This window comes from Anomaloglossus baeobatrachus, chromosome 11, assembly GCF_048569485.1.
Source record: "Anomaloglossus baeobatrachus isolate aAnoBae1 chromosome 11, aAnoBae1.hap1, whole genome shotgun sequence".
Classification (NCBI taxonomy): Eukaryota; Metazoa; Chordata; class Amphibia; order Anura; family Aromobatidae; genus Anomaloglossus; species Anomaloglossus baeobatrachus.
In genome coordinates, this window is record NC_134363.1 from 13,387,046 (window position 1) to 13,412,475 (window position 25,430).

Consider the following 25,430-nt stretch of genomic DNA (forward strand, 5'->3'; position numbering starts at 1 on the left):
CCAGGTAGCCGCCTGACACACCTGCTGAGCCGTAGCCTGGTGCCGCAATGCCCAGGACGCACCCACGGCTCTGGTAGAATGGGTTTTCAGCCCTGAAGGAACCGGAAGCCCAGAAGAACGGTAGGCCTCAAGAATCGGTTCCTTGATCCACCGAGCCAAGGTTGACTTGGAAGCCTGCGACCCCTTACGCTGGCCAGCGACAAGGACAAAGAGCGCATCAGAACGGCGCAGGGGCGCCGTACGAGAAATGTAGAGTCGGAGTGCTCTCACAAGATCTAACAAGTGCAAATCCTTTTCACATTGGTGAACTGGATTGGGACAAAAAGAAGGTAAGGAGATATCCTGATTGAGATGAAAAGGGGATACCACCTTCGGGAGAAACTCCGGGACCGGACGCAGGACCACCTTATCCTGGTGAAACACCAGGAAGGGGGCTTTGCATGACAGCGCTGCTAACTCAGACACTCTCCGAAGTGATGTGACTGCCACTAGGAAGACCACCTTCTGCGAAAGACGTGAAAGAGAAACATCCCTCATCGGCTCGAAAGGTGGTTTCTGAAGAGCCGTTAGCACCCTGTTAAGATCCCAGGGTTCTAGCGGACGCTTGTAAGGTGGTACTATGTGGCAAACCCCCTGTAGGAACGTGCGTACCTGCGGAAGCCTGGCTAGACGCTTTTGAAAAAACACGGAAAGCGCAGATACCTGTCCCTTGAGAGAGCCGAGAGACAAACCCTTGTCTAATCCGGATTGAAGGAAAGACAGAAAAGTGGGCAAAGCAAACGGCCAGGGAGTAAAACCCTGATCAGAGCACCAGGATAAGAAGATCCTCCACGTCCTGTGGTAGATCTTGGCGGACGTTGGTTTCCTAGCCTGTCTCATAGTGGCAATGACCTCTTGAGATAACCCTGAAGACGCTAGGATCCAGGACTCAATGGCCACACAGTCAGGTTGAGGGCCGCAGAATTCAGATGGAAAAAAGGCCCTTGAGACAGCAAGTCTGGTCGGTCTGGTAGTGCCCATGGTTGACCCACCGTGAGATGCCACAGATCCGGGTACCACGACCTCCTCGGCCAGTCTGGGGCGATGAGGATGGCGCGGCGGCAGTCGGACCTGATCTTGCGTAACACTCTGGGCAGCAGTGCCAGAGGGGGAAATACATAGGGCAGTCGAAACTGCGACCAATCCTGAACTAATGCGTCTGCCGCCAGAGCTCTGTGATCTTGAGACCGTGCCATGAATGCCGGGACCTTGTTGTTGTGCCGGGACGCCATTAGGTCGACGTCTGGCGTTCCCCAGCGGCAACAGATCTCTTGAAACACGTCCGGGTGAAGAGACCATTCCCCTGCGTCCATGCCCTGGCGACTGAGAAAGTCTGCTTCCCAGTTTTCTACGCCCGGGATGTGAACTGCGGAGATGGTGGAGGCTGTGGCTTCCACCCACAGCAGAATCCGCCGAACTTCTTGGAAGGCTTGACGACTGCGTGTGCCGCCTTGGTGGTTGATGTAAGCCACCGCCGTGGCGTTGTCTGACTGAATTCGGATCTGCCTGCCTTCCAGCCACAGCTGGAACGCCTTTAAGGCTAGATACACTGCCCTTATCTCCAGAACATTGATCTGAAGGGAGGACTCTGTCTGAGTCCAGGTTCCCTGAGCCCTGTGGTGGAGGAAGACCGCTCCCCACCCTGACAGACTCGCGTCTGTCGTGACCACAGCCCAGGATGGGGGCAGGAAGGATTTCCCTTTCGACAGGGAAGTGGGAAGAAGCCACCACTGAAGAGAGGCTTTGATTGCCTGAGAAAGAGAGACGTTCCTGTCGAGGGACGTCGACCTCCTGTCCCATTTGCGGAGAATGTCCCATTGGAGTGGACGCAGATGAAACTGCGCAAATGGAACTGCCTCCATTGCTGCCACCATCTTCCCTAGGAAGTGCATGAGCCGCCTCAAGGGGTGAGACTGGGCTCGAAGGAGATATTGCACCCCTGTCTGTAGTGAACGCTGTTTGTCCAGCGGGAGCTTCACTATCGCTGAGAGAGTATGAAACTCCATCCCGAGGTAAGTTAGCGATTGGGTCGGTGTCAAATTTGACTTTGGGAAATTGATGATCCACCCGAACCTCTGGAGAGTCTCCAGAGCAGTGTTCAGGCTGTGTTGGCATGCCACCCGGGAGGGTGCTTTGACTAGAAGATCGTCTAAGTAAGGGATCACCGAGTGTCCCCGAGAGTGTAGGACTGCCACCACTGCTGCCATGACCTTGGTGAAGACCCGTGGGGCTGTCGCCAGGCCGAAAGGCAGTGCCACGAACTGAAGGTGTTCGTCTCCGATGGCGAAACGCAGGAAGCGTTGATGCTCTGGTGCAATCGGCACGTGGAGATAAGCATCCCTGATGTCGATTGATGCTAGGAAGTCTCCTTGGGACATCGAGGCGATGACGGAGCGGAGAGATTCCATCCGGAACCGTCTGGTTTTCACGTGTCTGTTGAGCAGTTTGAGGTCCAGAACGGGACGGAATGATCCGTCCTTTTTTGGCACCACAAACAAGTTGGAGTAAAAACCGCGACCACATTCTTGAAGGGGAACAGGGATCACCACTCCTTCTGCCTTCAGAGTGTTCACCGCCTGAAAAAGAGCATCGGCTCGCTCTGGGGGCGGAGATGTTCTGAAGAAACGAGTCGGAGGACGAGAGCTGAGCTCTATCCTGTAACCGTGAGACAGAATGTCTCTCACCCATCGGTCTTGGACATGTGGCAACCAGGCGTCGCAAAAGCGGGAGAGCCTGCCACCGACCGAGGATGCGGTCTGGGGAGGCCGAAAGTCATGAGGCCGCCTTGGGGGCGGTTCCTCCGGCGGTCTTTTAAGGACGTGACTTAGACCTCCATGAAGCAGCGTTCCTCTGGCCCTTCTGTGGCCTGTTGGACGTGGAGAATTGAGACGTGGTTGAGGGCCGAAAGGACCGAAACCTCGGTTGTATCCTCCGTTGCTGAGGTCTGTTTGGTTTGGACTGGGGTAATGACGAGTCCTTTCCCTTGGATTGTTTAATAATTTCATCCAATTGCTCGCCAAACAGACGGTCGCCAGAAAATGGCAAACCGGTTAAGAACTTCTTGGAAGCAGAGTCTGCCTTCCATTCGCGTAGCCACATGGCCCTGCGAACTGCCACTGAATTGGCGGATGCTACCGCTGTACGGCCCGCAGAGTCCAGGACGGCGTTCATGGCGTAGGAAGAAAAAGCCGACGCCTGAGAGGTTAAAGACACAACCTGCGGAGTAGAGGCACGTGTGACTGCATTAATCTCAGACTGACAAGCTGAGATAGCTTGGAGTGCCCACACGGCTGCAAAGGCCGGGGCAAAAGACGCGCCTATAGCTTCATAGATGGATTTCATCAGGAGCTCTATCTGCCTGTCAGTGGCATCCTTGAGCGATGAACCATCTGCCACTGCTACTATGGATCTAGCCGCCAGTCTAGAGACCGGAGGATCCACCTTGGGACACTGAGCCCAACCCTTAACTACGTCAGTGGGGAAGGGGTAACGTGTGTCATTAAGGCGCTTAGTAAAGCGCTTGTCCGGAAATGCTCGGTGTTTCTGGACTGTATCTCTGAAGTTGGAGTGATCGAAAAACGCACTCCGTGTACGTTTGGGAAACCTAAATTGGAATTTCTCCTGCTGAGAACCTGACTCCTCAATCGGTGGAGCTGGAGGAGAAAGTTCTAACACCTGGTTGATGGACGCTATAAGGTCATTTACTATGGCGTCCCTGTGAGGCAAATCCCGGGATATGAAGATGAATTATGACTCCAGTCATAGTCCCTCATCACTCCCTGGCAGTGCCCCCCTCCCTTCTTTTCTCAGTGTTCCACTTACACCTCCATGGCCATGTCCTGTGATATGGAAATGAGGTGGTGTGGGAACAATGGACACAGGATGACTCCCTGCCGTCACCCTGTAACAAGAGCTGTATCTCATTAGCAAGGCTATGGAAATAGCCAGACAGAACGACTCCAGTAAAAAATGGTTCATATCTCGCAAGCCATATTTCCGATAAATATGGCAACCATAAAAATGGTGTCTCCGCATGTGGACGATGCCGGCACCCCCTTTTTATGGGAGCAGGACATTGGGAAATGCCCCAGGCGTGATATCAGCCAATGGGGAACTGGCAGACAGGTCATGAGTCCCCTCGTTCTGTAGCTAAATTCATAACTGTCACAATGAGAGCATTGGCGTCCGCCTACGACGCTCCCAGGCAAAGTTATGGCCCATATTCCATGTTGGGATATTGTCCATAACTCAAGCCAGGGGTGGAGCAGTGCTCCCTGTGAGGTCACGAAGGTAGGAGGGGACCTGGACTTGCCCAGGTTGATAACCCTACTTCGGCCATTTTCCAGGGTTCTTCTCGCTGGGGGCACGTGTAGGAAACATCTGTGGGAAGGATCCTAGAAACCTGGGTACAGCGCCCCCCTGTGGCCAGACGCAACAAGGTAACTGCTGGAACTGTGTATGCCTGTTTGTAACCCATGCTTTGATTGTAACTGTACTCTGACATATGTATATTCTGTAGATTCCCTATTGTATATATTGTAGTTCTAGTGTGCTTTAGGCTGATTAAATTATATAATTAATCTTGGGCTGTTCTGTTATCTCGATCTTGAATCCCACGTCTGTGTGTTCGGCTAATAGTTACCGTGAAGCGGTTGGTGGCAGCGAGTTTGTGCCAAGGATTATTGTGGGGAGGCCAGTGAGACTCGGGGAGACTTTATATATTCCGCCCGCGGAGGTCGGGGGAATATATACCCTACTCTCACCGGGGACCCTTCAATAATCGGCATAAGTAGTATAGCGGCCTCCTTGCTTATGGTCGGGCAATTCCATAATTGGCCTGACTATAAGAGGGGCGCTAGAGAGCGCGTCACGTGCTCTTTCTGTCGGTCGGGAGGTATAAAGGAGGGGTGACCCCCACTTGTTACCCCCCGATTGTGACGTACTGGTAGCCAGCGCGGGGGATTTCTGAGTGACCCCCCCGGTGGTTTGTGACAGTCCCCTTCAGGTGTATCAAGATTGAGAGCAGCGTCAGGATCAGAGCGCTGATCTGCCACCTCCGCTTCATCCTCCAGAGAGTCCTCATGCTGAGACCCTGAGCAGTGTGAAGAAGTCGAGGGAAGCTCCCAGCGAGCCCGCTTAGCCGGTCTGGGACTGCGGTCCGTGTCGGAGTCCTCACCGTGGGACCTAGGAGTCACCCCAGGAGCACTTTGCTGCTCTGACCGAGGGGGGCCTGGGGGCAATGATTCAACAGTGCCCGGGGCCTGTGTTACAGGTCTGGACTGCAAAGCTTCTAGTATCTTAGCAGACCATCTATCCATAAACTGAGCCATGGATTGTGAAAGTGACTCAGAAAGTTTCTCAGCCAACACTGCAAACTCTGTCCCTGCCACCTGGACAGTGGTAGCCGGTGGTTCTACCTGGGCCGGGGGTCCCACCCGTGGCTGAGGCTCCGGCTGAGTGAGTGTCACAGGGGCCGAGCATTGCACACAATGAGGGTAGGTGGAACCTGCAGGTAGCATAGCCGCACAAGAGGTACAGGTTGCAAAATAAGCCTGTGCCTTGGCACCCTTGCTTTTTGCGGACGACATGCTGTTATCTCCTCTTAGAGCAATCAGTGAGGGTATATAGCCAAAAGCAAATACTGCGGCCGAACAGAGCAAATGTATACAGTATATGGATATATATATATATACTCTTCGGCACCCGGGGGGGCCAGCACCAGGTAACCGGTGCGGCTTACCGACCGCCCTCAGCGGTTGTGTGTCCACCAGATTCCCTGCCTGGGCCTCCCAGAGCTGTGGAGCTCGGTCTGAAGTTCTCCACCGGCAGAAGTGCAGATAACAATGGCTGCCAGCGTTCTCAGAGGAGGAGGGAGCCGTGGGCGTGCCTCAGAAAGTGCGGGAATCTGGTGCCCCACAGTGCTCAGTGAGGGGGGAGGAGGATACCTAGTATGCTCCAGCCCTCACCGCTGACGTCCAGTCTAGCGTCCCGCCCTTACCCCTGACTGGCAGGCCCGGGGGCGGGAGTATGCGGTACTAGGCCGCAGAAGCCGGGGACTAAAGTTAGTAACCCGGCCGGCAAACAGGCGCAGTCGGCGCGGTAGTCCTGGCGGTGGAGCTGGAGGTGTCAAAACACACAGCAGCCGCTGCAGCGTCTGTTACACAGGCGCTCTATGCGCCGTCCCCAAGGGGACACAGAGTACCTCAGAGAAGCAGGGCCTGTCCCTGATGATACCCGATCTCCTGTCCGTCAGATTCCCTCAGGGGCTGCGGAGGGAGCCCGGTCCCAGTGCATGGTGACCGGTTAGGATCCCACTTCTCCCAGAGCCCCTAAGGGATGGGGAAGGATAACGGCATGTGGCTCCAGCCTTTGTACCCGCAATGGGTACCTCAACCTTAACAGCACCGCCGACCAGAGTGGGGTGAGAAGGGAGCATGCCGGGAGCCCTGTTAGGGGCCCTCTTTTCTTCCATCCGATAAAGTCAGCAGCTGCTGCTGACTAAAATGTGGAGCTTGCGTGCATGTGTGCCTCCTTCAACACAAAGCAAAAAACTGATGGGCCCGTGATGCACGGGAGGGTGTATAGGCAGAGGGGAGGGGTTACACTTTTTAAAGTGTAATACTTTGTGTGGCCTCCGGAGGCAGAAGCTATACACCCAATTGTCTGGGTCTCCCAATGGAGCGACAAAGAAAAGCTTTACTTACCCCCTCCAGCGTTTCTCCCCAGTGTCCCTGCTTCCACTGTGATCAGGCATGCAGAGATGAAGTCACTCTGCTGTGCCGATCACATGACCGACACCAAGAACCAGGAAGTGGAGGAACAGAAGCACGGAGGGAGACAGGAGGGAGATCAGCGCTGGAGGAGGTAAGGAAAGAGGGTTTTATTTTACTAAGGGCAGCAGCCTGGGGGCGATATCTAACACAGGAGAACGTGTGCAATCCATAGGGGGCCATAGGCAGCACAGGGGAACGTGTGCAATCCATAGGCAGCACAGGGGAACGTGTGCAATCCATAGGCAGCACAGGGGAACGTGTGCAATCCATAGGCAGCACAGGGGAACGTGTGCAATCCATAGGCAGCACAGGGGAACGTGTGCAATCCATAGGGGGCCATAGGCAGCACAGGGGAACATGTGCAATCCATACGGGGCCATAAGCAGCACAGGGGAACGTGTGCCAGCACAAGGGGGCTATATTCAATATAAGGGTGCCATATCCAGATTAAGGGGGCTAATTTTAGGATGGGGGATATGAGAGACATATACCCTATATGATTTGTTAGACGGACACTGGCATTATAAGATGGACCCCATTTAAAATTAAAAATAAACAAAAATTCTCTTTTCCTTCACCAAGTTTGGGGGTGCGTCTTATAAAGCGAAAAGAAGGGAATTTTGTTTACTTACCGTAAATTCCTTTTCTTCTACCTCCAATTGGGAGACCCAGACGATTGGGTGTATAGCTATGCCTCCGGAGGCCACACAAAGTATTACACTAAAAGTGTAAAGCCCCTCCCCTTCTGCCTATACACCCCCCGTGCTCACGGGCTCCTCAGTTTTGGTGCAAAAGCAAGAAGGAAGAAAAAATTATAAATTGGTTTAAAGTAAATTCAATCCGAAGGAATATCGGAGAACTGAAACCATTCAACATGAACATGTGTACACAAAAAACAGGGGCGGGTGCTGGGTCTCCCAATTGGAGCTAGAAGAAAAGGAATTTACGGTAAGTAAACAAAATTCCCTTCTTCTTTGTCGCTCCATTGGGAGACCCAGACAATTGGGACGTCCAAAAGCAGTCCCTGGGTGGGTAAATAATACCTCATAATAGAGCCGTAAACGGCTCCGTCCTACAGGTGGGCAACCGCCGCCTGAAGGACTCGCCTACCTAGGCTGGCATCTGCCGAAGCATAGGTATGCACCTAATAGTGTTTCGTGAAAGTGTGCAGGCTCGACCAGGTAGCTGCCTGACACACCTGCTGAGCCGTAGCCTGGTGCCGCAAAGCCCAGGACGCTCCCACGGCCCTGGTAGAATGGGCCTTCAGCCCTGAGGGAACCGGAAGCCCCGAGGAACGATAAGCCTCGAGAATTGGTGCCTTGATCCACCGAGCCAGGGTTGATTTGGAAGCTTGTGTCCCTTTACGCTGGCCAGCGACAAGGACAAAGAGTGCATCCGAGCTGCGCAGGGGCGCCGTACGAGAAATGTAGAATCTGAGTGCTCTCACCAGATCTAACAAGTGCAAATCCTTTTCACATTGGTGAACTGGATGAGGACAAAAAGAGGGTAAGGAGATATCCTGATTGAGATGAAAGGGGATACCACCTTAGGGAGAAAGTCCGGAACCGGACGCAGAACCACCTTGTCCTGGTGAAACACCAGGAAGGGGGCTTTGCATGACAGCGCTGCTAGCTCAGACACTCTCCGAAGTGAAGTGACTGCTACTAGGAAAACCACTTTCTGCGAAAGGCGTGCGAGAGAAGAAGGGAATTTTGTTACTTACCGTAAATTCCTTTTCTTCTAGCTCTTATTGGGAGACCCAGACGATTGGGGTATAGCTACTGCCTCCGGAGGCCACACAAAGCACTACACTAAAAAGTGCAAGGCCCCTCCCCTTCTGGCTATACCCCCCCGTGGTATCACGGGTTCTCCAGTTTTAGTGCCAAAGCAAGAAGGAGGAAAGCCAATAACTGGTTTAAACAAATTAACTCCGAGTAACATCGGAGAACTGAAAAACCGTTCAACATGAACAACATGTGTACCCGCAAACAACAAAAACATCCCGAAGGACAACAGGGCGGGTGCTGGGTCTCCCAATAAGAGCTAGAAGAAAAGGAATTTACGGTAAGTAACAAAATTCCCTTCTTCTTCAGCGCTCTATTGGGAGACCCAGACGATTGGGACGTCCAAAAGCTGTCCCTGGGTGGGTAAAGAAATACCTCATGTTAGGGCTGCAAAACAGCCCTCCCCTACGGGGGTGTCACTGCCGCCTGCAGGACTCTTCTACCTAAGCTGGCATCCGCCGAAGCATAGGTATGCACCTGATAATGCTTGGTGAAAGTGTGCAGACTGGACCAGGTAGCTGCCTGGTACACTTGTTGAGCCGAAGCCTGGTGTCGTAATGCCCAGGACGCACCCACGGCTCTGGTTGAGTGGGCTTTTAGCCCTGAAGGAACCGGAAGCCCCGCAGAACGGTAGGCCTCTAGAATTGGTTCTTTGATCCATCGAGCCAGGGTGGCTGTAGAAGCCTGCAACCCCTTGCGCGGACCAGCGACAAGGACAAAAAGTGCATCGGAACGGCGCATGGGCGCCGTGCGGGAAATGTAGAGTCTGAGTGCTCTCACCAGATCTAACAAACGTAAGTCCTTTTCATACCGGTGAACCGGATGAGGACAAAAGGAAGGCAAGGATATATCCTGATTAGGATGAAATGAGGATACGACCTTAGGGAGAAACTCCGGAATGGGGCGCAGCACTACCTTGTCCTGGTGGAACACCAGGAAGGGAGCCTTGGATGACAGAGCTGCCAGCTCAGACACTCGCCGAAGCGATGTGATCGCAACGAGAAACGCCACCTTCTGTGACAGGCGAGAAAGGAAACTTCCTTCAGAGGCTCGAAAGGCGGCTTCTGGAGAGCAACTAATACCCTGTTGAGATCCCATGGATCTAACGGCCGCTTGTACGGGGGTACGATATGACAGACCCCCTGTAGGAACGTGCGCACCTTAGAAAGACGTGCTAGACGCTTCTGAAAAAACACGGATAGTGCCGAGACTTCCCCCTTAAGGAAGCCGAGCGACAAGCCCTTTTCTAACCCCGATTGCAGGAAGGAAAGAAAAGTAGGCAATGCAAATGGCCAGGGAGACACTCCCTGAGCCGAGCACCAGGTTAAGAAAATCTTCCACGTTCTGTGGTAGATCTTAGCAGAGGTGGACTTCCTAGCCTGTTTCATGGTGACAACGACCCCTTGGGATAATCCTGAAGACGCTAGGATCCAGGACTCAATGGCCACACAGTCAGGTTCAGGGCCGCAGAATTCCGATGGAAAAACGGCCCTTGGGACAGTAAGTCTGGCCAGCCTGGTAGTGACCACGGTCGGCCGACCGTGAGATGCCACAGATCCGGGTACCACGATCTCCTCGGCCAGTCTGGGGCGACGAGTATGACGCGGCTGCAATCGGATCTGATTTTTTGCGCAGTACTCTGGGCAAGAGTGCCAGAGGTGGAAACACATATGTGAGCCGGAACTGCGACCAATCTTGCACTAAGGCGTCTGCCGCCAGAGCTCTGTGATCGCGCGATCGTGCCATAAATGCCGGGACCTTGTTGTTGTGCCGAGACGCCATTAGGTCGACGTCCGGCACCCCCCAGCGGCGACAGATTTCCTGAAACACGTCCGGGTGAAGGGACCATTCCCCTGCGTCCATACCCTGGCGACTGAGGAAGTCTGCTTCCCAGTTTTCTACGCCCGGGATGTGAACTGCGGATATGGTGGATGCTGTGTCCTCCACCCACATGAGGATTCGCCGGACTTCCTGGAAGGCTTGCCGACTGCGCGTCCCTCCTTGGTGGTTGATGTATGCCACCGCTGTGGAGTTGTCCGACTGGATTCGGATCTGCTCTCTTTCTAGCCACTGCTGGAAAGCTAGTAGGGTAAGATACCCTGCCCCGATTTCCAGAACATTGATCTGAAGGGTGGACTCCTGCTGAGTCCACGTCCCCTGAGCCCTGTGGCGGAGACAAACTGCTCCCCACCCTGACAGACTCGTATCTGTCGTGACCACTGCCCAGGATGGGGGTAGGAAGGATCTTCACTGTGACAATGAGGTGGGAATAAGCCACCATTGCAGAGAGTCCTTGGCCGTCTGGGAAAGGGAGACTTTCCTGTCCAGGGAGGTTGACTGCCCGTCCCATTGGCGGAGAATGTCCCCTTGCAGTTGGCGCAGATGAAACTGCGCAAAGGGAACTGCCTCCATGGCTGCCACCATCTTCCCTAGGAAGTGCATGAGGCGCCTTAAGGGGTGCGACTGGCCTTGAAGGAGAGACTGCACCTCTGTTTGCAGTGAACGCTGCTTGTTCAGCGGAAGCTTCACTATCGCTGATAGAGTGTGAACTCCATGCCGAGATACGTTAGTGATTGAGTCGGTGACCGATTTGACCTTGCCAAATTGATGATCCACCCGAAAGTCTGGAGAGTCTCCAGCGTAACATTCAGGCTGCGTTGTCATGCCTCGAGGGAGGGTGCTTTGACGAGTAAATCGTCCAAGTAAGGGATCACCGGGTGTCCCTGAGAGTGCAAGACTGCTACCACTGCTGCCATGACCTTGGTGAACACCCGTGGGGCTGTCGCCAGACCGAATGGCAGAGCTACGAACTGAAGATGGTCGTCTCCTATCACAAAACGTAGAAAGCGTTGGTGTTCCCCCATAGCAATTGGCACGTGGAGATAGGCATCTTTGATGTCTGTTGAGGCAAGGAAGTCTCCTCGAGACATTGAGGTAATGACGGATCGGAGGGATTCCATCCGGAACCGCCTGGCGTTCGCATGCTTATTGAGCAGTTTTAGGTCCAGAACAGGACGGAAGGAGCCGTCCTTTTTTGGAGCCACAAAGAGATTGGAGTACAAACCCTCGCCCTCGTTCCTGAGGGGGGACAGGGATCACCACTCCTTCTGCTCTTAGAGCGTCCACCGCCTGCAGCAGGGCATCTGCTCGGTGGGGAGGTGGGGCCGTTCTGAAGAATGGAGTCGGAGGACGAGAACAGAACACTGTCCTGTGCACGTGAGCACAATGTCCGTCACCCACCGGTCTGTGACCTGTGGCAGCTAAATGTCGCCAAAGGCGGGGGAGTCTGCCATCAACCGCGGATGCGGAGAGAGAGAGAGAGCTGAGAGTCATGAGGAGACCGCCTTGGTAGCGGTTCCTCCGGCTGCCTTCCTTGGGCGTGATTGAGCCCGGCCGGAATCTGAGCCCGTCTGAGGTTTTGTAGTCCTTTTGCACGAGGACAATTGGGACCTGCCCGAGCTTGGGAAAGACCGAAACCTCGACTGTACTTTTAGGACAGCATTAATAGGGTAAGTCGCAGTGCAGACATTGCGGAGTTACGGACGCCTCTGCGGTACAGATGTACATGTGCTCAAGGCCAGCTGCGCAAGAACAGCTGAAAAGGTTAGGTTGCCTATACGGCTGTGAATGCCGGAGCAACCGACACGCCGATAGCCTCCTAGACAGATTTCAACCAGAGTCCATCTGTCTGTGAATGGCATCTTTAAGTTGAAGCCCCATCTCCCGTGCAACTATGGCTCTAGACGCAAGCCTGGAGATTGGAGAATCCACCTTTGGACCCTGGGTCCAGCGCTTGACCACGTCAGGGGAAAAGGGATAACGTGTATCTTAAAAACGTTTGGAGAAGACGCTTATCTGGTAAGCGTGGTGTTTCTGGACTGCTTCTCTGAAGTCAGCGTGGCCAGAAAAATACTCAATATCCGTTTGAGATACTGAAAAGGGACTTCTCCTGCTGTGAAGCTGACTCCTCCACTGGGGGAGCTGAGGGAGAAAGATCCAACCTTCCATTGATGGACGCTATAGGATCATTCCGTATGGCGTTACCATCCGGTGTATCCGGATTGATAGCGATGTCAGGATCAAAGTCCTGGAGAGCTGCCTTATCATACAGAGAGTCCTCCTGGGACCCCCCCGTTCCAAATGAGGTTGGTCAGGAAGATTGCCCATGGCCTGTCTGGACTGCAAGTCTCTATCTTATGACAATATATCTGTCGAAACTGCAACTCCGTCCCTGTCCTTGGACAGGGATGACAGGTGGTTTCTTTGGCCACGACAAGTAGAGACCCCGGCAGACGAAGTGCTAGAGACCGCGGCAGACGAAGTGCTAGAGGGGAGCATGCACACAATGGGACGGTGTCATGAATAGCATCCCATGTAGTAAAAACAGCACTGAAAATCTGTGTTGCTTTTTTGCCGCTGCCGACTAGCCATCTAGAAGTATATAGCCAAGATTGGTGACCGTACAGTGCAATGTATAGCATACAAGCATAAAGTACAAATGAACACTGCAGCACAAGCAATACAAGCAGCATAGAAGCCTGTGCCCTGGCACCTCTGCTCTTCTGCTGCTGTAGACTAGTCATCTAGGGGAATATAGCCCAGAAGAGTGACCATACAGTGCAATGTATAGCATACAAGCACAAGTACAAATGCACACTGCAGCCCATGCAATACAAGCAGCATAGAAAAAAACCTGTGCCCCAGCACCCTTGGTTTTCTGCTGCTGTAGTCTAGCCATTCCAGGAGAATATAGCTAAGACTAGCGACTGTACAGTGCAGTGTATAGCATACAAGCATAAACACAAATGAACACTTCAGTACGTGCAATACAAGCAGCCTAGAAAGCCTGTGCCTTAGCACACCTGCTTTCCTGCTGCTGATGTGTCGCTCTCCAAGCGGGCATATAGCGACCTATGCAGTTAAAATACACATGTACACACTGCAGTATATATTGGGGTCAGCACTATGTGTGCCGCTTACCGCCCGCCTATAAGCGGGTGTATGGTCGCCACCGTCCTGCCTGGTTGCCGAAAGTCCGAGCTCGGACTGCAGTAATGGCTGCCGGCGTCTTCCCCAGCTCGTGTGAGGAGGGGCGGGCCGTGGGCATGCCCCAAGTCAGAGCGGGAATCCGGCGTCCGACAGTGTGCAGTGAGAGGGCTGGAGCATGTAAATAAGGCTCCAGCCCTCGGCGCTGCTGATTGCTCAGCGTCTGTCCCCTTCCCTGAGTGACAGGGAGGGGGCGGGAACGAAGCGGCACTAGGCCGCAGAAGCCGGGGACTGGATTTATAAGCGCCGCCGCCGTAAAAGCGCGGTCGGCGCCCAGTCCCCGGCGAACTACAAGTCCCAGCCGCGCCGCCGCTCCCGGAGCGTCCGGCGCGGTAGTTCCCAATACACAAAGTCACTCAGCAAAGCTGCAGTGACTGTAACCCTTTACTGTCCCCGGCGCACTAGCACACCCAGCAAGTCTGGAGTGTGCTGTGCCTGTGTGTACGGGGACACAGAGTACCTGTAATGGTGCAGGGCCATGTCCCTGAACGGTACTCCAGCTCCGTATCCAGCAGGTTCAAATGGGTCTGTGGATGGAGCCCGGCGTCAGAGCTTTGAGGCCGGCAGGATCCCACTTCCTCAGAGCCCCCCAGGGGGATGTGGAAGGAAAGCAGCATGTGGGCTCCAGCCTCCGTACCAGCAATAGGTACCTCAACCTTACAACACCATCAACGGGTGAGAAGGGAGCATGCTGGGGGCCCTATATGGGCCCTCTTTTCTTCCATCCGAAATAGTCAGCAGCTACTGCTGACTAAAATCTGTGGAGCTATGCATGGATGTCTGACCTCCTTCGCACAAAGCTTGAAAACTGGAGAACCCGTGATACCACGGGGGGGTATAGCCAGAAGGGGAGGGGCCTTGCACTTTTTAGTGTAGTGCTTTGTGTGGCCTCCGGAGGCAGTAGCTATACCCCAATCGTCTGGGTCTCCCAATAGAGCGCTGAAGAAATATCCCTCATTGGCTCGAACGGTGGTTTCTGAAGAACCATCAGCACCCTGTTCAGATCCCAGGGTTCTAACGGACGCTTGTAAGGAGGGACGATGTGACAAACCCCCTGCAGGAACGTGCGTACCTGTGGAAGTCTGGCTAGGCGCTTCTGAAAAAGACAGAGCGCAGAGACTTGTCCCTTAAGGGAGCCGAGCGACAAACCCTTTTCCAATCCGGATTGAAGGAAGGACAGAAAAGTGGGCAAGGTAAACGGCCAGGGAGAAAAACCCTGATCAGAGCACCACGACAGGAATATTTTCCACGTCCTGTGGTAGATCTTGGCGGACGTTGGTTTCCTAGCCTGTCTCATAGTGGCAATGACCTCTTGAGATAATCCTGAAGACGCTAGGATCCAGGACTCAATGGCCACACAGTCAGGTTGAGGGCCGCAGAATTCAGATGGAAAAACGGCCCTTGAGACAGCAAGTCTGGTCGGTCTGGTAGTGCCCACGGTTGGCCGACCGTGAGATGCCACAGATCCGGGTACCACGACCTCCTCGGCCAGTCTGGAGCGACGAGGATGGCGCGGCGGCAGTCGGCCCTGATCTTGCGTAACACTCTGGGCAACAGTGCCAGAGGAGGAAACACATAAGGGAGTTGAAACTGCGACCAATCCTGAACTAAGGCGTCTGCCGCCAGAGCTCTGTGATCTTGAGACCGTGCCATGAATGTCGGGACCTTGTTGTTGTGCCGGGACGCCATTAGGTCGACGTCCGGCATGCCCCAGCGGCAACAGATCTCCTGAAACACGTCCGGGTGAAGGGACCATTCCCCTGCGTCCATGCCCTGGCGACTGAGAAAGTCTGCTTCCCAGTTTTCTACGCCCGGGATGTGAACTGCGGATATGGTGGAGGCTGTGGCTTCCACCCACAGCAGAATCCGCCGAACTTCCTGGAAGGCTTGCCGACTGCGTGTCCCGCCTTGGTGGTTGATGTATGCCACCGCTGTGGAGTTGTCAGACTGAATTCGGATCTGTTTGCCTTCCAGCCACGGCTGGAACGCCTTTAGGGCAAGATACACTGCCCTTATCTCCAGAACATTGATCTGAAGGGAGGACTCTGTCTGAGTCCAAGTCCCCTGAGCCCTGTGGTGGAGAAAGACCGCTCCCCACCCTGACAGGCTCGCGTCCGTCGTGACCACCGCCCAGGATGGGGGCAGGAAGGATTTCCCCTTCGACAGAGAAGTGGGGAGGAGCCACCACTGAAGGGAAGCTTTGGCTGCCCGAGAAAGGGAGACGTTCCTGTCGAGGGACGTCGACTTCCTGTCCCATTTGCGGAGAATGTCCCATTGAAGTGGGCGCAGATGAAACTGCGCAAAAGGAACTGCCTCCATTGCTGCCACCATCTTCCCTAGGAAGTGCATGAGGCGCCTCAGGGGGTGTGACTGACCTTGAAGGAGAGATTGCACCCCTGTCTGTAGTGAACGCTGTTTGTTCAGCGGAAGCTTCACTATCGCTGAGAGAGTATGAAACTCCATGCCAAGATATGTCAGTGATTGGGCCGGTGTCAGGTTTGACTTTGGAAAATTGATGATCCACCCGAAACTCTGGAGAGTTTCCAGAGCAATGTTCAGGCTGTGTTGGCATGCCCCTTGAGAGGGTGCCTTGACAAGGAGATCGTCTAAGTAAGGGATCACGGAGTGTCCCTGAGAGTGTAGGATTGCCACCACTGTTGCCATGACCTTGGTGAAGACCAGTGGGGCTGTCGCCAGGCCAAAAGGCAGTGCCACGGACTGAAGGTGTTCGTCCCCTATGGCGAAACGCAGGAAGCGCTGATGCTCTGGTGCAATCGGTACGTGGAGATAAGCATCTTTGATGTCTATTGATGCCAGGAAATCTCCTTGGGACATTGAGGCGATGACGGAGCGGAGCGATTCCATCCGGAACCGCCTGGTTTTTACGTGCTTGTTGAGCAGTTTTCGGTCCAGAACGGGACGGAAGGATCCTTCCTTTTTTGGCACCACGAACAAGTTGGAGTAAAAACCGTGACCCCGTTGCTGAAGAGGATCAGGGATCACCACTCCTTCCGCCTTCAGGGTGCCCACCGCCTGCAGAAGAGCCTCGGCTCTGTCGGGGGGCGGAGATGTTCTGAAGAAACGAGTCGGAGGACGAGAGCTGAACTCTATCCTGTAACCGTGAGATAGAATGTCTCTCACCCATCGGTCTTTTACTTGTGGCAGCCAGGCGTCGCAAAAGCGGGAGGGCCTGCCACCGACCGAGGATGCGGTTTGAGGAGGCCGAAAGTCATGAGGAGGCCGCTTTGGGAGCGGTTCCTCCGGCGGTCTTTTTAGGACGTGACTTAGACCGCCATGCATCGGAGTTCCTCTGATCTTTCTGAGGCCTTTTGGACGAGGAAAATTGAGACCTGCCCGCGGTCCGAAAGGACCGAAACCTCGATTGTACCTTCCGTGGTTGAGGTCTGTTTGGTTTGGACTGGGGTAAGGATGAATCCTTTCCCTTGGATTGTTTAATGATTTCATCCAATCGCTCACCAAACAAGCGGTCGCCAGACAATGGCAAACCGGTTAAGAACTTTTTGGAAGCAGAGTCTGCCTTCCATTCACGTAGCCACATGGCCCTGCGGAGTACCACCGAATTGGCGGATGCCACCGCCGTACGGCTCGCTGAGTCCAGGATAGCATTAATGGCGTAGGACGCAAACGCCGACGCCTGATTGGTTAAGGACACCACTTGCGGGGCAGATGTACGTGTTACTGCATTAATCTGCGCCTGACAAGCTGAGATAGCTTGGAGTGCCCATACGGCTGCGAATGCTGGAGCAAAAGACGCGCCGATAGCTTCATAGATGGATTTCAACCATAGCTCCATCTGTCTGTCAGTGGCATCTTTGAGTGAAGCCCCGTCTTCCACTGCAACTATGGATCTAGCCGCCAGTCTGGAGATTGGAGGATCCACCTTAGGACACTGAGTCCAGCCCTTGACAACCTCGGGGGGAAGGGATAACGTGTGTCCTTAAGGCGCTTGGAAAAACGCTTGTCTGGACAGTCTCGGTTTTTCTGGATTGCCTCTCTGAAGTCAGAGTGATCCAGAAACATATTTAATGTACGCTTTGGAAACCTGGAACGGAATTTCTCCTGCTGAGAAGCTGACTCCTCAATTGGAGGAGCTGGGGGAGAAATATCCAACACCTGATTGATGGTCGCTATAAGGTCATTCACTATGGCGTCACCTTCAGGTGTATCTAGGTTGAGAGCGGCTTCAGGATCAGAATCCTGATCTGATACCTCCGCTTCATCCTCCAGAGAGTCCCCCTGCTGGGACCCTGAACAGTGTGATTAAGTGGAGGGAATTTCCCAGCGACCCCGCTTGGGCGGCCTGGGACTGCGGTCCGTGTCAGAGACCTCACCCTGGGACCTATGGGTTACCCCAGGGGCACTTTGCTGTTCCAATTGAGGGGGACCAGGGGTCAAGGATTGGATAGAGCCCGGGGCCTGAATCACCGGTCTGGACTGCAATGCTTCCAGTATTTTAGCAGACCATTTATCCATACTCTCAGACAGTTTGTCAGCAAAGGCTGCAAACTCCGTCCCTGTCACCTGGACAGTGGTAGCAGGTGGCTCCACCTGGGCCACCTGTAGCAGAGGCTCCGGCTGAGTAAGTGCCACAGGGGCCGAGCATTGCACACAATGAGGGTCAGTGGAACCTGCCGGTAGTATAGCCGCACATGAGGTACAGGTTGCAAAGTAAGCCTGTGCTTTTGCACCCTTGCTTTTTGCGGATGACATGTTGTCTCCTCTGAGAACAACCAGTAGGGTATACAGCCAAAAATCAGAGCGACCGTACAGTGCAAATGTATAGCCTATAAGCACATTATATATATATATATACACACACTTCGGTACTCAGTGGGGCCAGCACCACAGGTGCTGCTTACCGACCGCTCAGAGCGGTTGTGTGATCACCAGATTCCCTGCCTGGGTCTCCCTGTGTTGTCTCTCCTCTCCAGCGTCTGAATCGCTGACAGGAATGGCTGCCGGCGTTCTGTGGGGAGGAGGGGACCGTGGGCGTGCCCAAGAAAAGTGCGGGAATCCAGTGCCCCACTGTACTGAGTGAGGAGGGAGGAGGATACTAATGTATGCTCCAGCCCTCAGCGCTGACGATCCGTGCAGCGTCCCGCCCTTCCCCTGACTGGCAGGCCTGTGGGCGGGAATATACGACACTAGGCCGCAGAAGCCGGGGACTAAAGTTATAAGCGCGGCCGGCAATAAGCGCGGCCGCGCGGTAGTCCCCGGCGCACTAACACACCCAGCAGTGCTGCAATGTGTATGGCACAAGCGCTCCATGCGCGGTAGTCCCCGGCGCACTAACACACCCAGCAGTGCTGTAATGTGTATGGCACCAGCGCTCCATGCGCGGTCCCCACGGGGACACAGAGTACCTCATAGTAGCAGGGCCTTGTCCCTGACGATACGCAGCTCCTATCCTGCAGATTCCCAGGGGCTGCGGAGGGAGTACGGTCCCAGTGCCTGGAGACCGATCCGGATCCCACTTCACCCAGAGCCCATTAAGGGATGGGGAAGGAAAACAGCATGTGGCTCCTGCCTGTGTACCCGCAATGGGTACCTCAACCTTAACAACACCGCCGACAAAGTGGGGTGAGAAGGGAGCATGCTGGGGGCCCTGTTATGGGCCCTCTTTTCTTCCATCCGACCTAGTCAGCAGCTGCTGCTGACTAAGTTGTGGAGCTTATGCGTGGATGTCTGCCTCCTTCGCACAAAGCATAAAAACTGAGGAGCCCGTGAGCACGGGGGGTGTATAGGCAGAAGGGGAGGGGCTTTACACTTTTAGTGTAATACTTTGTGTGGCCTCCGGAGGCATAGCTATACACCCAATTGTCTGGGTCTCCCAATGGAGCGACAAAGAAATACGGTATATATCTCTATCATATATATCCATCTCTATCATATATATCCATCTATATCTATATCATCTATATCATCTATATCTATATCATCTATATCATCTATATCTATATCATCTATATCATCTATATCTATATCATCTATATCTATATCATCTATATCTATATCATCTATATCTATATCATCTATATCTATATCATCTATATCTATATCATCTATATCTATATCATCTATATCTATATCATCTATATCTATATCATCTATATCTATATCATCTATATCTATATCATCTATATCTATGTTATCTATATCTATATCTATATCATCTATATCTATATCATCTATATATATGTCTATCTATATATCTATATATAGCTATAAGTATCCACAAAACGGCTGGTCGTTAAGGGGTTAACGACCAAAAGCTTAAAATCACATCAGATCAAAAAGTTTAGTGTCTTCTTAAGCAATAGTGAATATCGCAAAACTTGTCATTTTCAGGACACTGAATTTCAGCCTGAAGTTGAGGGCAGACCGATCTGACAGACGGAGGGAAAAAAAAAATGCTTTCACGTTCCCCACAAGGGACTTCCCTAAACACGTACCCTTTGTCCGAGCTGACAGGAGCTACCAAAGTCCACAATTTTGATGGCACTGCGTTTTGGGTTACATAGAAGAATGTTCTCAGGTTTCAGGTCACAATGAATGATACTGAGTTCAGGAGTGGCCAAGAAGAGCAGAGCGGTGCAGAGTTGCTGAGCAAACTTTCGGGTCAAGTTTAGTGAAACTCCGCGGAAGTTTGTGTTTCTTAGAAGGTCGTATAAGTTGTAGGACAGAAGCTCGAACACCAGACAAAGATGGTTCCGAAACATAAAGTGCCGCTTTAGATGCACTGCAAAGAAAAAAAAAAAAACAACACACTGGTGACATTTCAGACCAATTGTATCACTGGTTTACAAATATGCATCCACAATACATTTTTAAAGAACCGCATGTTTATTTTTCAGTTTTTAAGTCTCCTTATAAATCAATGCGCGGTCACGAGTAAACGGGCCGCAATTTACTTTTCTTAAAAGTGAATGAAAAACTTTTAGGCAAAAGAGCAAAATGCAAAGTGAACTTCCTAGTGACTGCAGTTGCATTACGCTCCGGTCAGACCGATAGGGGAGCCCGGGGGTAAATTCTCTGCTACAGAAGTTTCTGCAACTTCACATCTGTTCCAGCAAAAAATAAGAATATTTTTTTCAAGACCCAACCAGATTTTAGCTGCATAAATAATCTGCTATGTGTGAGGAAAAAACAAAAGAAAAATTGTATAAAAAAATACCCTGAATAATAATGAATAAAAATGCAAGTGCCTGCCTTAGTATATGCATTTTCGTCACGGTGTACCCATCTGGGACGGCCCCTAACAAAGTTAAAAACGTTTTCTATACCTGACTTGTGCCATGACGAGGTGGGATGACTGCTTACCTTTTTGCAAAAAATGTATATACTAAATACCCTGTTATTAAGCACTTGCATTTTATTCATTACTAGCTGTACTGCCCGGCTTCACCCGGGTTAATAACTGTTGTTAACAAAGAAGGGAATTTTGTTTACTTACCGTAAATTCCTTTTCTTCTAGCTCCTATTGGGAGACCCTGACAATTGGGTGTATAGCTTCTGCCTCCGGAGGCCACACAAAGTATTACACTTTAAAAAGTGTAACCCCTCCCCTCTGCCTATACACCCTCCCGTGCATCACGGGCTCCTCAGTTTTGGTGCAAAAGCAGGAAGGAGGAAACTTATAAATTGGTCTAAGGTAAATTCAATCCGAAGGATGTTCGGAAAACTGAACCATGAACCAAAAGAACAATTCAACATGAACAACATGTGTACACAAAAGAACAACAGCCCGAAGGGAACAGGGGCGGGTGCTGGGTCTCCCAATAGGAGCTAGAAGAAAAGGAATTTACGGTAAGTAAACAAAATTCCCTTCTTTGTCGCTCCATTGGGAGACCCAGACAATTGGGACGTCCAAAAGCAGTCCCTGGGTGGGTAAATAATACCTCGATAAAAAGAGCCGTAAACGGCCCCCTCCTACAGGTGGGCAACTGCCGCCTGAAGGACTCGCCTACCTAGGCTGGCATCTGCCGAAGCATAGGTATGCACCTGATAGTGTTTCGTGAAAGTGTGCAGACTAGACCACGTCGCTGTCTGACACACCTGCTGAGCCATAGCCCGGTGCCGCAATGCCCAGGACGCACCCACGGCTCTGGTAGAATGGGCTTTCAGCCCTGAAGGAAGCGGAAGCCCAGAAGAACGGTAGGCTTCAAGAATCGGTTCCTTGATCCACCGAGCCAAGGTTGACTTGGAAGCCTGCGAACCCTTACGCTGGCCAGCGACAAGGACAAAGAGCGCATCTGAACGGCGCAGGGGCGCCGTGCGAGACACGTAGAACCGGAGTGCCCTCACTAGATCTAATGAGTGCAAATCCTTTTCGCATTGGTGAATTGGATTAGGGCAAAATGAAGGTAAGGAGATATCCTGATTGAGATGAAAAGGGGATACCACCTTAGGGAGAAATTCCGGAACAGGACGCAGAACCACCTTATCCTGGTGAAAAACCAGGAAGGGGGCTTTGCATGACAACGCTGCTAGCTCCGACACTCTACGGAGCGATGTAACTGCCACTAGAAAAGCCACCTTCTGCGAAAGACGTGATAAAGAGACATCCCGCAGTGGCTCGAAAGGTGGTTTCTGAAGAGCCGTTAGCACCCTGTTGAGGTCCCAGGGTTCCAGCGGACGCTTGTAAGGTGGGACCATGTGGCAAACCCCCTGCAGGAACGTGCGGACCTGCGGAAGCCTGGCCAGGCGCTTTTGAAAAAATACGGAGAGCGCCGATACTTGGCCCTTGAGAGAGCCGAGTGACAAACCCTTGTCCATTCCGGATTGAAGGAATGAAAGAAAAGTGGGTAAGGCAAACGGCCAGGGAGTAAAACCCTTATCAGAGCACCAGGATAAGAAGATCCGCCAAGACCTGTAATAGATCTTGGCGGACGTTGGTTTCCTGGCCTGTCTCATGGTGGCAATGACATCCTGAGATAATCCTGAAGACGCTAGGAGCCAGGACTCAATGGCCACACAATCAGGTTGAGGGCCACAGAATTCAGATGGAAAAAGGCCCTTGTGACAGCAAGTCTGGGCGGTCTGGAAGCGCCCACGGTTGACCCACCGTGAGATGCCACAGATCCGGGTACCACGATCGCCTCGGCCAATCTGGAGCGACGAGAATGGCGCGACGACAGTCGGACCTGATCTTGCGTAACACTCTGGGCAGCATCGCCAGAGGAGGAAACACATAAGGCAGTCGGAACTGCGACCAATCCTGAACTAATGCGTCCGCCGCCAGAGCTCTGTGATCTTGGGACCGGGCCATGAATGCCGGGACTTTGTTGTTGTGCCGTGACGCCATGAGATCGACGTCCGGCGTTCCCCAGCGGCGACAGATCTCTCGAAACACGTCTGGGTGAAGAGACCATTCCCCCGCGTCCATGCCCTGACGACTGAGAAAATCTGCTTCCCAGTTTTCTACGCCCGGGATGTAAACTGCGGAGATCGTGGAGGCTGTGGCTTCCACCCACTGCAGAATCCGCCGGACTTCCTGGAAGGCCTGACGACTGCGCGTGCCGCCCTGGTGGTTGATGTATGCAACGGCAGTGGCGTTGTCCGACTGTATACGGATCTGTTTGCCCTCCAGCCACCGATGGAAAGCCACTAGGGCTAGATACACTGCCCTTATCTCCAGAACATTGATCTGAAGGGAAGACTCTACCGGAGTCCAGGTTCCCTGAGCCCTGTGGTGAAGGAAAACCGCTCCCCACCCTGACAGGCTCGCGTCCGTGGTGACCACAGCCCAGGTTGGGGGTAGGAAGGATTTTCCTTGCGATAGAGAATTGGGAAGGAGCCACCACTGAAGAGACGTCTTGGTTGCAAGGGACAGCGAGACGTTCTTGTCGAGGGAAGTCGACCTGTCCCATTTGCGGAGAATGTCCCATTGGAGTGGCCGCAGATGGAATTGTGCGAACGGCACTGCCTCCATTGCTGCCACCATCTTCCCCAGGAAGTGCATGAGGCGCCTCAAGGGGTGTGACTGACCCCGAATAAGAGACTGCACCCCTGCCTGCAGAGAAAGCTGTTTGTCCAGGGGTAGCTTGACTACCGCTGACTGTGTATGAAACTCCATCCCGAGGTAAGTCAGTGATTGGGTCGGTGTCAACTGGGATTTTGGGAAGTTGATTATCCACCCGAACTGCTGGAGAGTCGCCAGAGCGACGGTAAGGCTGTGTTGACACGCCACCCGAGAAGGTGCCCTGACTAGGAGATCGTCTAAGTAGGGAATCACCGAGTGGCCCTGAGAGTGTAGGACCGCCACAACGGATGCCATGACTTTGGTGAACACCCGTGGGGCTGTCGCCAGGCCGAAAGGCAATGACACGAACTGAAGGTGTTCGTCCCCGATGGCGAAACGCAAGAAGCGTTGATGTTCGGGTGCGATCGGCACATGGAGATAAGCATCTTTGATGTCTTTGAAGTCTCCTTGTGACATCGAGGCGATGACCGAGCGGAGAGAATCCATCCGAAACAGTCTGGTGCTCACATGCCTGTTGAGTAGTTTGAGGTCCAGAACGGGACGGAATGATCCGTCCTTCTTTGGCACCACGAACAAGTTGGAGTAAAAGCCGCGACCCTGTTCCTGAGGGGGAACAGGGATCACAACTCCTTCTGTCTTCAGAGCGTCCACTGCCTGAAAGAGTGCGTCGGCCCGAGCGGGGGGCGGAGAGGTCCTGAAGAAACGAGTCGGAGGACGAGAGCTGAACTCTATCCTGTAACCGTGAGACAGAATGTCTCTCACCCATCGGTCTTGAACATTTGGCCACCAGGCGTCGCAAAAGCGGGAGAGCCTGCCACCGACCGAGGATGTGGCTAGGGGAGGCAGAGAGTCATGAGGAGGCCGCCTTGGAGGCAGTGCCTCCGGCGGCCTTTTGGGGGCGTGACTTAGACCGCCACGCATAGGAGTTCCTCTGGCCTTTCTCCGGCCTGCCGGACGAAGAGGATTGGGACTTGGCGGAGGGACGAAAGGACCGAAACCTCGATTGAATTTTCCGTTGCTGAGGTCTCTTAGGTTTGGATTGGGGTAAGGAGGAGTCCTTTCCCTTGGATTCCTTAATAATCTCATCCAATCGTTCGCCAAACAATCGGTCGCCAGAAAACGGCAAACCGGTTAAGAACCTCTTGGATGCCGAGTCTGCCTTCCATTCGCGCAGCCACATGGCCCTGCGGACTGCCACAGAATTAGCGGATGCCACCGCTGTACGGCTAGCAGAGTCTAGGACTGCGTTCATGGCGTAGGAAGAAAAAGCTGACGCTTGAGAAGTCAGAGACGCAACCTGCGGAGCAGAATTACGTGTGACTGCATTAATCTCAGCCAGACAAGCTGAGATAGCTTGGAGTGCCCACACGGCTGCAAAGGCCGGGGCAAAAGACGCGCCCGTGGCTTCATAGATGGACTTCACCAGGAGGTCTATCTGCCTGTCAGTGGCATCTTTTAGCGATGAACCATCTGCAACCGATACCACAGATCTAGCCGCCAATCTAGAGACTGGAGGATCCACCTTGGGACATTGAGCCCAACCCTTAACTACGTCAGAGGGGGAAGGGGTAACGTGTGTCAGTAAGGCGCTTAGTAAAGCGCTTGTCCGGAACTGCTCTGGGCTTCTGGACAGCATCTCTGAAGTTAGAGTGATCGAAAAACGCACTCCGTGTACGTTTGGGGAACCGAAACTGAGGTTTCTCCTGCTGAGAAGCCGACTCCTCTACAGGCGGAGGCGGGGGAGACAGATCTAACACCTGGTTGATGGACGAGATAAGATCATTT

The 25,430-nt window shown here is 53.1% G+C and overlaps 1 protein-coding gene across 3 annotated transcripts in view; it reads right to left on the reverse strand.

Moving 5' to 3' along the window:
- Window positions 1-25,430, reverse strand: part of LOC142255967 (dual specificity tyrosine-phosphorylation-regulated kinase 1B-like) — a 100,075-nt gene that overhangs the window by 7,826 nt on the left and 66,819 nt on the right. For all 3 annotated transcript variants that reach the window (XM_075327431.1, XM_075327433.1, XM_075327434.1), the window contains exon 6: window positions 20,116-20,402. In XM_075327431.1, the coding sequence (XP_075183546.1) occupies window positions 20,116-20,402 (287 nt within the window). The remainder of the gene's footprint in view (window positions 1-20,115; window positions 20,403-25,430) is intronic.